General features: G+C 38.1%; 2 protein-coding genes across 2 annotated transcripts in view; both read left to right on the top strand.

Moving 5' to 3' along the window:
• LOC144595631 (E3 SUMO-protein ligase RanBP2-like) overlaps window positions 1-5,351 on the top strand; it is a 61,540-nt gene extending 56,189 nt beyond the window's left edge. The window contains exons 21-25 of the mRNA XM_078403211.1: window positions 1,891-2,031; window positions 2,807-2,890; window positions 2,969-3,040; window positions 3,122-3,214; window positions 5,143-5,351. Of these exons, the coding sequence (XP_078259337.1) occupies window positions 1,891-2,031; window positions 2,807-2,890; window positions 2,969-3,040; window positions 3,122-3,214; window positions 5,143-5,351 (599 nt within the window). The remainder of the gene's footprint in view (window positions 1-1,890; window positions 2,032-2,806; window positions 2,891-2,968; window positions 3,041-3,121; window positions 3,215-5,142) is intronic.
• A 6,773-nt stretch (window positions 5,352-12,124) lies between these two features.
• On the top strand, window positions 12,125-14,567 carry LOC144595269 (peptidyl-prolyl cis-trans isomerase A-like). The gene is made up of 3 exons (XM_078402556.1): window positions 12,125-12,378; window positions 12,622-12,956; window positions 13,582-14,567. The coding sequence occupies exons 1-3, from the start codon at window positions 12,261-12,263 to the stop codon at window positions 13,888-13,890; spliced, it is 762 nt and encodes a 253-aa protein (XP_078258682.1). The 5' UTR covers window positions 12,125-12,260; the 3' UTR covers window positions 13,891-14,567.
• Window positions 14,568-15,495: the final 928 nt, after the last annotated feature.

The raw sequence follows: 15,495 nt of genomic DNA, 5'->3' as shown, positions 1-15,495 counted from the left end.
AACTGTGACCCCTTGTTCTGGACTTCCCCAACATCGGGAACAATCTTCCTGCATCTAGCCTGTCCAACCCCTTAAGAATTTTGTAAGTTTCTATAAGATCCCCCTCAATCTTCTAAATTCCAGCGAGTACAAGCTGAGTTTATCCAGTCTTCATATGAAAGTCCTGCCATCCCAGGAATCACTCTGGTGAACCTTCTCTGTACTCCCTCTATGGCAAGAATGTCTTTCCTCAGATTAGGAGAATAAAACAACGCAATACTCCAGGGGTGGTCTCACCAATGCCCTGTACAACTGCAGCAGAACCTCCCTGCTCCTATACTCAAATCCCCTCGCTATGAATGCCAACATACCATTCGCTTTCTTCACTGCCTGCTGCAGCTGCATGCCTACTTTCAATGACTGGTGTCCCACGACACCCAGGTCTCGTTGCATCTCCCCTTTTCCTAATCGGCCACCATTCAGATAATAGTCTGCTTTCCTGTTCTTGCCACCAAAGTGGATAACCTCACATTTATCCACATTATACTGCATCTGCCATGCATTTGCCCACTCGCCTAACCTATCCAAGTCACGTTGCAGCCTCCTAGCATCCTCCTCATAGCTAACACTGCCCCCCAGCTTCGTGTCATCCGCAAACTTGGAGATGTTGCATTCAATTCTCTCGTCCAAATCATTAATATATATTGTAAATAGCTGGCGTCCCAGCACTGAGCCTTGCGGTACCCCACTAGTCACTGCCTGCCATTCTGAAAAGGACTCGTTTATTCCTACTCTTTGCTTCCTGTCTGCCAGCCATTTCTCTATCATCAATTACTATTACTCTTAAAACACAAAGTACTTGTGCTACAGCACCAGGATAAGCGCTCAACCAAGAAAACCAAGCCCAAAGCTGAAGTAGTATCTAAACTGCTTGTACAAACTTATACTATAGGACAATAACTAACTCCATATGCAATAATAAGCTATCTTCATGTTAGCAAGCACATAAAGACTGATGGTGTAGTTGCCAGTACATTATTTAGGGTTATCAAATGGGCCTTCACTGTTGTTTTGGTGAGTTAGGCTGACGACACTTCAAGGGAACTCAACAGTTAGTTCTGGGGTCCCAGAACCACCCCCTTCAATACCTGCTCTCACCACCTCTGCTGCCAGTATCGAGTAATTAAAGGAAACAACAGATGATTAATTCACTCAAACAAGTGCTAAACACTCACATTCTGTCATGCACTTATCCTAACCCATCATTAAACAATCATAATGCCACAAAATATCAACCTCGCATACAAAACCAGGATACACTTGCATGGAATACACTTACAAAGGAATACACACATCGCACATAATACATTTCCTTTCTGCCCCCAACTGACGCTGTTTCTTCTCCACTAAATCCACCTGCAGCCTTGCTCTGCTGCCTAACATCTCTTTGGAAATGTAATTTTGTTCGGTATCTCGGTATCGAATGACAATAAAGCTCTGTATTGTATTGTATTGTATTGTATTTACGGCCTGACGCAAACGCTGTCCGCAAATTCCTTGTTCTCCAAATAGGGACATAGTAGATCGCACTATGAAACCTCTGCAACCCACCTCTACCGGACTTACTCTTGCTTTCCATCTTCGCTGCTCAACATCTGCTGCCAAATCTACATTAAACTTTTTCCTTTCATAAGCCTCATCTGCTAAATTATCTTCCTTTTTATTCTTCTATTGGACAATTATCATACTACACATTGGTTATTATTGCAAGGTATATTGAGATAATTATTAACTTTCATGTATTGCTGTGCATCTGCTGTTATTGTAAGAGATGTGAGTTTTGTATCATAATTATTTGGATTGTGTCCTCTTACAGATTTTGTTTACTAATGCAATTAATTCCTCCTTTAGTTGGAGATGAAGAAGTACAAATTGTTTTTGTATTAACACCTACACCTGAACAAGAAATTCTTGCGAAAGAACTGAAGCTTCCTCCAATGTTTTTTTGCTACAAGAACAAACCTGGCTATGTTAGTGATGATGATGAAGATGGTGAGATCTGCACACTTTTCTGTCCATTATGGAATATACCTAGTTCAAAACTAAATACTCAAAATTTGCTTAGTATCTTTTTTTTTCATTTGCATCCTCCCATGTTGATCTCACTTTTAATCATCTTTACATTTGTTCTTTTCTTTCATACTTGCCCCTTCCTTCCCAATACCTTCTGACCTGTATCAGTAGTGTTCTAGTAGAGTGTTATCTAAACTGAACACTTTCATTCTTGGTTCTAAATCTGTCCGTAACTTATTCCCTTGCCTATTCTCTAACCTCCTTCCTGTTTATGTCCCCTTTTTCATGCTACAATTATTTGTTCTGCGATTGGTGGTTGCCTTTATTTGCTGCCTGGGATAAATATTGGAATTCTCTGCACAAATGGTCTCTGCCGTAGCACATTTCACCATCTGTTTCTTATTTCCTGTGTAGACCTTTGTCATATTCAGTTTGCGTATAATTTGCTGTGCAGAAATGTATTGCTGTATGTCTGAATTTGTGTATGGTAATGCGGAGGGCCGTCCAGCCAACATAATTTCTGCTGCACCATGTAGATTAGATAAATTATGAAACTGCTTTAATGCATTTACTAATGACTATTGGTGTAATTGTATTATGTGGTTATTTATGGAAATCAGTTTAGATCAGATCGTAACAATTTTTTTTCATTAAAAAAGATTCCAGCAGGTTTGCCTGGCATATTTGATAATTAGATTTAATTTGGTCTTAAATTTCAATTAATGTTGAATTACATCAATTATTTCTCTTTAAGATGAAGACTACGAAGCCGCAGTTAAAAAGCTAAATGGAAAACTGTATCCGGATAAGCCACAAAAGGAAAAAACATCTGTAGCAGGTACAAATAAAAAATGTTGCAAGGCATCTTGTAGATTAAAAGTACAGATTAAATGATGCTAGAATTCTCTAAACCTAGGTGAAACCTTGGAAGCTGGTGGAAAGCTTGATCCAGATGAGCCAAGGGATCCAGAATGTGTGCCTGCAGCAGGTAGAAACATTTCTTAATCCTAACTCTCCTTTGAAAGTAAAATAACTTATCTAATTATGGTTTTTATACTTAAAATGTCAGCTGATAGTAGTCTTGGTGGAAATCTGTACCCGGATCAGCATGATGAATGGTTCCATCCAGATGCATCTCAGCAACAAGTTTCCACTGAAGCAGGTACAAATTTTCTAGAGAAAGATACTTTGTTATTTTGAGGATGGCAGAAGTTTAGCTCATAGCATTTTTTCTATTCAAGGCACATTCTTGGAAATTACTGATAGCAAGTTATGGGCTGATGACCAGAAGGAGCAAAAGTCCTGTGCAATAGGTATGAAATATTCCTAGAGTTTTGAATTGTCCACTTGGATTCCTGATACCAAATTTTTGGCATTTGTTGTCAGTGTTAGCAATAAAAAGATATTGATGTTTAAATAACTAGCTAAAAGCTTGTGACACAGATGTTTCATTAATTCTTGATGTGTGTGTAAATTGATCAACTGACGGGTTTTGAAAATAGATTGTGAGATGATACAAAACAACTCATAACGCATGACACTCATGATAATTCTGTCCAGTCTTAGAAACTCGTAGAGGCATGGGTAAATTTTCTGGCTCAAGTATCGAGTGTTCAAATTCTGCACTCAGGATCATTTTCAGATTGAAAGCAGAGTGAAATTGTTGCTGTCTGCTTCCAATCTGAAAATGATTTGATGCATGAATGCTGTTGGCCACGGTGCATGAATTGATACATGAATGCTGTTGGCACAGTATCATCAAACATGTGGATTTATGGAACATAAATGAAGGCTAAGGATGGTATGGAGTTTGAACATGAAACTGGCCTTGAAGATTGAGATCAATTTCAGCATTAAAAGCCTCTGCTCCACTGGGATCATTGGCAGAATTTGTCCACCTCTAGTTTGGTGTCAACTTTAATATTTTGTAACTGATTAGCCCCAAATTTACCATTTCACTTTATCCTTCGCTAATAGCCACCCACACAATTGTTGCCGGATGTGCAATCTTCACGTCATCTACAACAATGAAAGATCATGTTAGGAAGATCCATTCTCTAGCAGATACTAAGTGAAGCACTGTAGAATGATGGGGGCCCTATCGAGATCTAAGAATAAGCATAGGCAAAGTTGACTTGTGAACAGCTGGTTAAACTGAAAATAAAATAAAAAAACAACGCTGAAAATGTTCAACCGGTCTGGCAACATCTGTGGGGAAAGAAAAACAGTAAAGCGAATCCGAAACCAAAAGGAGTACAAGTGACCATTGCTTCACGCTTCAATTCTATCCGCATGAGTGATCCTGAAGTTTTAATTGTTTCTCATTTCTCCAATCTACATCTAGCCCAACTCCTTTTTTGGCCATCTATACTTGTATTCCAATGGTGATTCAATATTGAATTCAACAATTCCAGATAAACAGCATTTGTATCAGAACTGACTAGTTCTTATGCAAGTTTGTCAATCTGTAACTATTTGTCTCCCCAGATACCACTCGTCTAGCTGGGATTCCAGCTATCTTTGATTTCTATAAGGTTCTATGTCTTGCTTTTCACCATTCAAATGCAATTTTTCACCTCTGCTCTCATTTATCGGCAGCTACTTACACATCCTCCAGACAGATCGGCAACATTCAACCAGCGTGCACCCACATTATCATTTAGATTCTCCTTTCCTCCACCCTAGTACCCTCCCAATCATTTCCGCAGTTTCAATTTTTCCAGTGCTGATGAAACGTCATCGACTTGAAATCTTAACTTTTTTTCCCTCCACAGATGCCACTGAACAGCTGAGTATCTCTCGTGTCTGTTATTTCAGATTTCCAATTACTGTTTGTTTGCTTTTGGACTGGTGAAGTTGGCCTGATTAAATGTTGCAAATATGAAGTTCAGTTCTTAGCTTCCCAAGCTTTGGGCAAAACAATAGGATGCAACGAAATGTGTATCGTGTCGTGGAATAGCATCCTTTAGAAGGAAACACCCTGACAAATTAAGAATTTGGTTAATTAAATGTTAAGTAATGCTGAATGTTTTTGTTTCTAAGATTAGGAGTAATTTTTCCTCATTTTGTGACCATCTGCTATTTTTGTAGGCTCCAGTGGGAATACTCTGGAAGACAGTGATAAAGATTGTATCCTTGTGTGGGAGAAGTTGCCAACTCCTGAAGAGAGGTCGAAAGCTGAAAATTTGTTGCTACCTTTGACCTTCTTTTGTGGTTTAAGCAGTGATGCAGAAGGAGAGAAGGAAGATGACAACTTTGAGACTGAAATTAGAAAGATCAGGGAATTTCAGGTGAAATAAAAAGTCTCGCTTGTAATCCGTGAATAATTTCTACAGTGTTGCATGTATTTGAACTTCCATTGTTAAATAGCCCTATTAAAATATTGGCTCCTTATTTCACAAATTGCCTCTTGTATAAATGGATATTATTGTCAGCTCGCAGAAATGGGGCTATATATTTTCAGTGACGTTAACTTTTTTCATATTTGATATTTAATATTACTGGAGTTCCATTTTCTAACTGAATGGTGTTACTTTGGACAGATTATTTAATGTTGTAATATTTGGTTTAAAATAGACTGCATGTCATTGTTTGCTTTAATGTTCAAGTGAATCTGTTAATCTAGTACTATATAGTGAGTTTAATTAGAGCAATAGCATGTTTAATTCACATACTAATAATCAATGCTTGTGGACCTTCCATAAATAAAATGTGATTTTTGTTTTTGTACAGAGAGCACAAGAAGGGCTGATCAGCAGCTCCACTGATGTTGTTTCCACAACACAGTTGAATGACAACATAATACAGACAATGGTTACACCAGTTACTGCTTCTGTGATGGGACAAGCTGAACCAGACTCCACAACACATTTTGAACTAAAGGCCGAATTTCCAGCATCAGATGATGGCAGGCCCATTGATTTATCGACTAGAAAAGCTATGGAACCTGATTCTACCACAGCGGGTACAAAAAGGGAAAATTGAATGAATTAATATGGAATTATTCTCTTTGTTGAATGTGACAGAATTTTAGTGCACTTCCAGAAAGCATTAGAGGAGCAGTAAATGAGGAGGTGCTTGAATTTGTGGGGAACCCTCAGTTGATGGGTATTGTGGATTGGAATCACTAGGTCTAAAGACGCAATATTAGAATGGACAAACAATGCATGTTGGTGACAATTTCAAAGGGAGGGAAAAAAAGTGATTGAGAAGTTTTATGCAGCACTGCAGGGTCATCATTATTTTAAACTTTTGTTATAAAAAAATCTCTGCTTTTATAGTTAATTATTGGGGAGCAGGACGTTTTTGGATATTAACAAACATTTTAATGGCAGAAGGAACTAACTGCTGTTCCGTCGCTGTTGTGTGGTATTACCATACAACGTTCTAAATAGACAATAGGTGCAGGAGGAGGCCATTCGGACCTTCGAGCCAACACCGCCATTCAATGTGATCATGGCTGATCATTCTCAATCAGTACCCCGTTCCTGCCTTCTCCCCATACCCCCTGACTCCGCTATCCTTAAGAGCTCTATCCAGCTCTCTCTTGAATGCATTCAGAGAATTGGCCTCCACTGCCTTCTGAGGCAGAGAATTCCACAGATTCACAACTCTTGACTGAAAAAGTTTTTCCTCATCTCAGTTCTAAATGGCCTACCCCTTATTCTGAAACTGTGGCCCCTTATTCTGGACTCCCCCAACATTGGGAACATGTTTCCTGCCTCTAACGTGTCCAACCCCCTAATAATCTTATACGTTTCGATAAGATCTCCTCTCATACTTCTAAATTCCAGTGTATACAAGCCCAGTCGCTCCAGTCTTTCAACATATGATAGTTCCGTCATTCCAGGAATTAACCTAGTAAACCTACGTTGCACACCCTCAATAGCAAGAATATCCTTCCTCAAATTTGGAGACCAAAACTGCACATGGTACTCCAGGTGCTGTCTCACTAAGGCCCTGTACAACTGCAGAAGGACCTCTTTGCTCCTATACTCAACTCCTCTTGTTATGAAGGCCAACATTCCATTGGCTTTCTTCATTGCCAAATAACGGACAAAATCCGCTTTACTGTTTTCTCCGATGTAATTTTTGTGTAGTGCTGTGGCAAATCTATATTTAAAAATTTATCTGTGTATTTGATAACTTTTGGTCATTTTTGAGATTAGCATTCGTTAACTTTTAAGGGCTCTGCTTTTATCTGCGAAGCACAACTCCGAGGGGATCCATGTTACCATCTACACCGTTAGAAGTCAATTAACTTTGAAAATATGCTCGTGGGGGGTTGCATGCATCAATCCTACCCAAAGTAGCATTGAAACGAGCGAATTAGAAATGTCATTGAACGGACAGAAAATTCTTGCATTTTTTTCCCATTGGCACATTTCCTCTGTTTTACAAGAACATTAAGAGGGCTTGATTATAAAGAACAGTTAGATAGGCTGATTGTAAAGAGCGGCTAAATGGGCTGGTACTCTTTTCCCTGGAGTATAGAGATGGAGAAGTGACTTGATAGAGGTATAGATTTAAAGTGGGAAAAAATAATTTAAGAGACTTGAGCAGCAACTTGTTCACACAGCTTGGTGCATTCATGGAATGAACCGCCATCGAAGGTGGTTGAGACAGGTACAATAGTGATGTTTAAAAGACATTTCAACAGTTACATGGATAGGAAAGGCTTAGAGGGATATGGAGCAAACACAGGCATATCAGACTAGCCCAGTTATGAAATCTGGTCGATATATTACTGGATTACTATGATTACTATGATTCTAACGGAATGCATTGAAATAAATTGTGCAATTTAGCTGTTTAAAATGACAGTAAAATACAATGCCAATTTCAAACTAAAATGACTGAATGCTGTTTAGTGGCATCCCCAGTCAATATTTAGTGATCAGTTATGTTTTTAGGTTGCAACCTTTTTACTAATGAATTTGTCACATTTGTTCTTGAAATATTTTTCTTTTTATTTTACAGAGAATGGCATATTTACGTTTAACTCGATAGGATTTTCCTTTGCAGAATTGGCGGCAAAGAATGAAGCATACACATTTGCACAGAAAGGTAATTTCTGAATACTTTAATAATTTGCCTGAAAACAGCAGTCATTTGGAACAATAACAGCAGTCATTTGGAACAATAACAGCAGTCATTAAGGAAACAAAGTAAAATAGTGGTTTATTAAATGAAAAACGAAGCATTTCCATGCCTTTTAAATCGCATATTCTTTTTATAAAACCAGTTGATCTGATTGAGCTGCTGCCTATCTAGCTGGTCTGACCTTCACAAGACACGACAAAGAAACCCGGATTATTGTCACCTCACTTTTTTTAGAAATTGAATCTACTATTTCATGCCCCAATACATTGTTCCAATCTTCAATCCTTTTGTTTCACACCTTCTGCCTTTTCATCTCTGGCCTTTGTCCAACAATCTGCCTATCAAAAACCGCCCCCCTCTATATCAACCTACTACCTGCCAGGCTTGGTCCTGCTTCTCTTTTTAGTTTAGTTTATCATTATTAAGGTACAGTTAAAATCTTTTTTGTTGGGTGCTATCCAGGGTCAGCGTAATGACAATACATGATTACAATCAAGTGGCCTAAGGTGTACAGAGGAAAAAGTGTGTAATGTTTAGTGCAAGATAAAAGTCTAGTAAAGTCTGATTAATGATAGTTTAAAGGTCTCCAATGAGCTAGATTGGAGGTTAGGACCACTCTAGTTGGTGAGAGGATGGTTCAGTTGCCTGATACCAGCTAGGAAGAAATTGTCCCTAAAACTGGAGGTATACATTTTCAAACTTCTGTACCTCTTGTCTGATGGGAGAGAGAAGAGGGAGTGTCCAGGGTGAGACTCGTCCTTGATTATGCTGGTGGCCTTGACGAGGCAGCGTGAAGTGTAGATGGAGCCAATGGAAGGAGGTTGGTTTCTGAGATGGACTGGACTGCGTCCACAGCTTTCTTCAATTTCTTGTAGTCTTGGATAGAGCTGTTCCCAAACCATACGGCATAGCATCCCGATAAAATGCTTTCTATGGCGCATCTGTAGAGGTTGTGAAGGTTGTTGGGGGCATGCTGAACTCCTAAGCCTTCGAAGGAAGTAGAGGTATTGGTGTGCTTTCTTGACCATTATTTTGATATGGCTGTTCCAGGACGAATTGCTGCTGATATTTATTTCTAAGAACGTGAAGCTATCAACCATCTCTGTTGTTGTCTTAGAGAACTGCGTAGCCTGGTGCTATCTCCTTCCTGTACTCCGTCATGTCATTATTTAATATCTGGACCTCTAAAGTGGTGTCGTCTGCAAATTTGTAAATTAAGTTGGATTGATATTTGGCTGCACAGTCATAAGGAGTATAGATGGGGAACACATTCTTGCAGGGCACCAGTATTGCAGATCATCATAGAGGATGATTTGTCACCAAAACTCACTGATTGTGGTCTGTTGGTCAGGAAGTTGAGGATTCAGTTGCAGGGGTGAGTGCTGACTCTAAGTTCCATGAGTTTGGAGATGAGCTTGGATGGAAAATGATATTGAAAGCGGAGATGTAGTCTATGAATAGACTGTTCCAGCTTTCCATCTCCCCACCACCACCACCATCAATCTGAAGAAGGGCGCTGACCCGAAATGTTACCTGAAAATGTTCTCCAGAGATGCTGCCTCACCCACTGAGTTACTTCAGCACATTGTGTCGTTTTTTTCTGTCTCAATTAATTGCTAATCTACTTTCATTGCCAGTGTAGGTGTGTTTAACTTTTCTTTGTGGTATGTTCATAAATGGGCTAAGAAGAATAAGTAAATTAGATGTCGTATTTTATTGTGTTATGCCCTTGATAATGCATCTTTTTTTTCTCATGAAAGAAACCAATTTTGTGTGGGAAAATGCAGGCATTCCTGTTTTTAAATCTGCGGTGACTCGAACTCCAGGTGATAATGAAGATGATGGTACTGATGTAGTATCTAGTGAAGAGATCCACTTTGAACCAATAGTTTCTTTACCAGAGGTAAACAGTAAACATTATGCATTATTGGAGGCAGTGTCTGTAGCATTATTCAAGAACAAATACATTATTTTAATTAATTAATTATGTCACCTTGGGTTTGTGTCATCGGTTTGTGAAAGCATTTGGCATTTGAAGTAACATTGATTTATCATAATCCATTTTCTAACATTAGTAAATTATTTAATGGTCATATTTCCATAATTTGTTTTCTTCTATGACATGATTTAAAAAGTTGCAGCTTGTCTTCAACTGGCTGCACTGAGGTATTTGATATCAACTTGGATAGAGTGCTGTAATTAAAGTTTATTATGCTGAGCTGAAGTGACCTCCTTCATTGGTGTGTGTGTGTGTTTTCAAAGTAAAACAAGCAGATGCTCTAGCACATGGCTTATCAGTAGAGTTTTTTTCAGTGCCCCTGGCTTGTTCGAGCAATCAACAACAATCTTGGAAAAAAGATTAGAACGGAAAATGCAAGAATTTTGAATTTGACCTACACACAGAATTCCACTGTGTGGAAATCATTTATTGATGATGGATTGAGTTATCATGGTCATTCCTTAAAGATGGTGCACAGATTTGCCATTTGGTGCAATCAGCAATTTTCTTGTTACTTGAACATGGTTTTTTTTAGATGTGCTTATTCTGAAAGTGATTTAAGTTAAGTTAGTAATTTGCATTGAGATCATTACATGCAAATTAATAAGCGAGATGAGGTTGGGGAAATGAAAGTGGTGACAGCAAAATTTAACAGGATGGATCAAAATGAGTTAAGGGACAATGAATCCAAATGATTTTGCCCCACCTAGTGGATAGAATGACATATCTAAATGGTGTCTACATCGATTAAATGTGGGAAATTGTACCTGTAATCTCTGGTTTTAATTTTGCATTGGGCATATTTGGATACAGATGACCCCTGCATTGTGACCATTCAGGTAATGGAAATTCACCATTGCAGAATTGATAATCATTACCCAAAATTTTTAGATCTGCATTAATATTTGCTCATGAAATTTATGTGCAGAAGGTGAGATAAATATAAATATTTTTTTTAATCACATGAAGCATCAGAAGCTGAGGGGAGACCTGACAGAAGCATATCAAATTATAGGAGACACAGATGTGGTGTCTCATGGTGGAAATATCAAAGACTAGATTGCTGTTTTAAAGTGAGAGGGCAACATTTAATGGAGATGTGCCGGACAAGTTGTTTTACACGCTGCCAGGGTTGGTGGAGACAGATATGATATGAAGGTTTTGGATATGGATATAGATATTGTGGGATATGGATCACATGCAGATAGAGGAATTTAGATTAATTTGGCATCATGTTCTGCACAGACATTGTAGGCCAAGAGGCCTGGTGCTGTGCTGTACTGTTCTAAGTTATTGAAACATTGAACTGAAGCAACATAATTAACCAATTTGCTTTCCCCTTGCTTGCCCTGAAATCTTCAATGAAATCAGTGGAGTCGGGCAACAGAGCAAACTGACTGATTCAGCATCTGTGTGTTTGGAAACTTGCTCATTATGCAACACATGTTTTGGATCACTAAATTATTGTCAACCAATGATCTATCACCCCTCTTTGCTTTTGACAATTATTTTCCTTTGAGTAAATTAAGACATCAAGATTAGGCATATACTACCTGCTTTGTTTCTGTTTCCAAATTCTAAAGTTATTCAACTGGTTATAAAACCTGCATTTTCTAGTCAATACAACCAATATCCAATTTGTTAATCTGCTGAGTCATCTGATTGTGTAATGATTGTGTAATGATAATTAAAGTAACATTTTTAACTACTATCTGTCAGCTCTAAATAAATGCCACAAATTTAACTGCAATTATAATTTTGGTTGTTTAATTGCTTTTAAATATAAATATATGTATGTGTGTGTGTGTGTTAAATCCTAGAATTGGGTCAGTAACTAATATAATGCAATTACTGGCTGTCATTGTCCCTTTAATTTTAGGAGTCTTGAATTTGCTATTAAATATCCATATTGTGAAAATATTGAGAATAACAAATGTTTTTGTGATGATAGGTTGAAACAAAATCTGGCGAAGAGGATGAGGAAATTATATTTAAGGAAAGATGTAAATTGTACCGATGGGACAGAGATGTTTCACAGTGGAAAGAACGAGGAGTTGGAGATCTTAAAATTCTCTCTAACCCCCTAAAGCAATGTTACCGTGTTCTTATGAGGAGAGAACAGGTTTTGAAAGTCTGTGCAAATCATGTTATCACTGATGAAATGGAGCTCAAATTAATGAATACATCAAGTAATTCTTATGTCTGGACTGCAGCAGATTACACTGGTAAGTTTTTCTCCTGCATTAATCAAACAGTGTGAATTATTTTTTTAATTGTGCTATTAGTTATGATTACTTTCTATGGGCACTTCAGTAACAAACTTTAGAATTCACCGGTCTAAATATTTAAAATCTCTGGGAAAACACATTTTTAGAATTAAATGATTTACTTCATTATTATGTCAAAATAATATAAATTATCTTTTAATATTAGATAGGAATGTAATATACCTTTTTACAATTTTTCAGATGGCGAAGCAAAAATAGAACAACTTGCTGTCCGATTCAAAACTCCAGAGTTGGCTGCTGTTTTCAAAAATAAATTTGAAGAATGTCAAAAAGCACTTTCACAGCTACAGAAATCTGATGAATGCCAGGTTATGTCCCAATCAGATGACAATAATCCTGCTGTTTATTTTGATGTATCAGCTGGTGAGGAGATGTTGGGAAGGATTACCATGGAACTGCTGGCAAATAAGGTTCCACGAACAGCTGAAAACTTCAGAGCCCTCTGCACTGCGGAGAAGGGTTATGGATTTAAAAAATCGATATTTCACAGGGTTATTCCAGGATTTGTTTGCCAGGTATTTATTAAACCTTTTATTTTTGGGAACTTGTTTTGATTTTGTCCAAATCTAGATTATTTGTACCAATATCTAATTTTAAAAGTCCCCATCAATGGTTTCCAATAAAGCCCCGCTCTTCCTACTGCCACCTGTTCCAAGTTATTTAACATGCACCAATTTTGCTTCATTGAGTGAATAACTAGTATTCAAATATGCTTTAAATAAATATTAGAGGTGTACTGGAATTCTATTTACGTATTGTGACCAGTTATTGATGATCTTGTGCTCAAACTATATAGGTTGAAAGATTTCAAAAGAATTGAAACTAGAAGAGCCAGAATGTTCTAAATCTAAGACACTGATTTACTCCTAGGGATAAATTCTCAGCAATTTCTCCAGCTAAATTGCAAATGTTCTTTGTGGTTCCTGATTTTTGAGCTTATTTTCTAAATTATTTGCGTTTTAAATATTGCAAAGGGGTGGGCTGTAACTTCCTATCAGCAGAAGGCAGTGTAAAAATGGATGGATCAACGCATAAATATGCAGCAATTGAGAGGAAATATTAACAGCATGAGGTTTCAAACTTTAGATGGAATGTAGGTTTGCAACGTTTGTTACCTAATCAAATTGCATTCTGTTTCAGGGTGGTGATATCACCAATTCCAATGGATCTGGTGGAAAATCTATTTATGGTGGTAAATTTGAAGATGAAAACTTTATTTTGCGACACACCTGTCCTGGTTTGTTGTCTATGGCAAATAGTGGCCCAGACACCAATACCTCGCAGTTCTTCATCACGCTGAAAGAAGCCCCACATTTAGATATGAGACATGTAATTTTTGGCTATGTAAAAGAAGGCATGGATGTTGTGAAACAAATTGAAACGTTTGGTTCAAAAGATGGCCACACAAGTAACACCATTATGATCACTGATTGTGGACAAATATCTTAAACAGAATACCTGGTTTCACTCCGTGCTTATGCACGCTTATGTAAAAATCTTAACATTAAGGATTCAGAATGGTGTAATGCTGGATATTGCGATGGCGTAAAACTGTACTGGTCTAAACTTTGGATGTCATTTTTTCATTGGATATTGCATGTATCAGAATAAAATTTTTGACAAACATTAACAAGCAGTGGCATCAATCTGAAGCGTACACAACATGGTTTTATAACACTTGCAGTTTTAGTCAAACTGTAAAAGGAGCAGTGCTTTTAAACCTGGCAATTGGCATGGAAAGAATATTGTCGTATTTACAACCTTTTTGAGAATATAATATTTGAGAATTATTGAGATGCAACTTGGTAATTGCATTCCAGTTCTAAAAGTGAATATTGGGAGCAGAATTATGAGATTTTTGCCTAATTTTGCATATTTTGGTGCTGTTAAAATTTTAGTGCAACATTACACCGGGATATTTTTCATTTCTAATCCTTGAATTTTCTGATTCACTGTCTTGCTGTCAAGAATTACGTTCTGCTGTCAACATTGCAAATACTGATTTAATTGTAAAATGTAAAATTTAACAGATTCTCTAGTATTTGCGAATGTTTGTGATTGGCTCTGTAATTTTAAATTGGTAAATTTAAATTGTTAAAACCATAAGTTTATACATATTTATAATAAAGGAATAATTCTGTATCAACTTTAAGCAGTTTCTTCTTTTAGGTTCAAATTCATGCAAACTTTAAGTGTGGGGATATAAACTTTAAATTTTATATTTTCTCAATGCTTTTCAATTGGGTATCGGAGCACCGGAGACCCGGGTTTGATACCGACTAAGGGTGCCGTCTGTACGGAGTTTGTACATTCCCCCCGTGATCGCGTGGGTTTTCTCCGAGATCGTCGGTTCCCTCCCACACTCCAAAGACGTACAGATATGTAGGTTAATTGGCTTGGTGTATGTGTAAATTGTGGGGATCGCTGTTCGGTGCGGACTCAGTGGGCCGATGGGTGTTTTTCCATGCTGTATCTCTAAAACTAAAAAAAAAAAGCACAATACCATGACATTTGGAAGCATTTAATATTTATATTTTACTCAATGTTGCTGCACAGATCTCTCACGAGAACTAAGTTTTCCTTATTTTGCGTAGGCTGTTGATTTCCCAGTCCATCTGACTGTATTGCTACATCTAGAGCAGGGGTGTCAAACTACCAGCCCGTAGGCCGCATTCGGCCCGCAAAGGGGTCCAATCCGGCCTGCGAGATGATTTTGGGGAAAATAGTATATTTGCAACCATTTATGTATCTGTACACCAGCTGCTCTCTCCCCCTCGCCCCGCCGCTCCCCCCCCTCCCCTGTCGCTCCTCCCCTGCCGCTCTCTCCCCCCTCGCCCTCCCTCTCTCGTCGCTCTCATGGGACAGGCCATGTGGTAACGTGGGCGGGAAGGGGCCGCCGCTGGGGAAGGTGGGGAGTCTCAGCGTTGTTGTGGACAATGGGAAGTCAAGTCAAGTCAAGTCAATTTATTTGTATAGCACATATAAAAACAACCCACGTTGACCAAAGTGCTGCACATCTGACCAGGAAAAAAAAGAAACATACAGTGGCAGGCA

This window comes from Rhinoraja longicauda, chromosome 7 (genome assembly GCF_053455715.1).
Source record: "Rhinoraja longicauda isolate Sanriku21f chromosome 7, sRhiLon1.1, whole genome shotgun sequence".
NCBI classification, from domain to species: Eukaryota; Metazoa; Chordata; class Chondrichthyes; order Rajiformes; family Arhynchobatidae; genus Rhinoraja; species Rhinoraja longicauda.
The sequence above is the reverse complement of the archived record's forward strand: the minus strand, read 5'-3'. Positions and strand labels throughout refer to the sequence as shown.

Bases quoted from the DNA above. Each gene is read 5' to 3' on its own strand.
- LOC144595269 (XM_078402556.1), top strand. From the start codon at position 12,261: ATGAGGAGAGAACAGGTTTTGAAAGTCTGTGCAAATCATGTTATCACT. The intron at 12,379-12,621 runs GTAAGTTTTTCT...ACAATTTTTCAG, and splicing joins GACTGCAGCAGATTACACTG to ATGGCGAAGCAAAAATAGAA. The intron at 12,957-13,581 runs GTATTTATTAAA...ATTCTGTTTCAG, and splicing joins TTCCAGGATTTGTTTGCCAG to GGTGGTGATATCACCAATTC.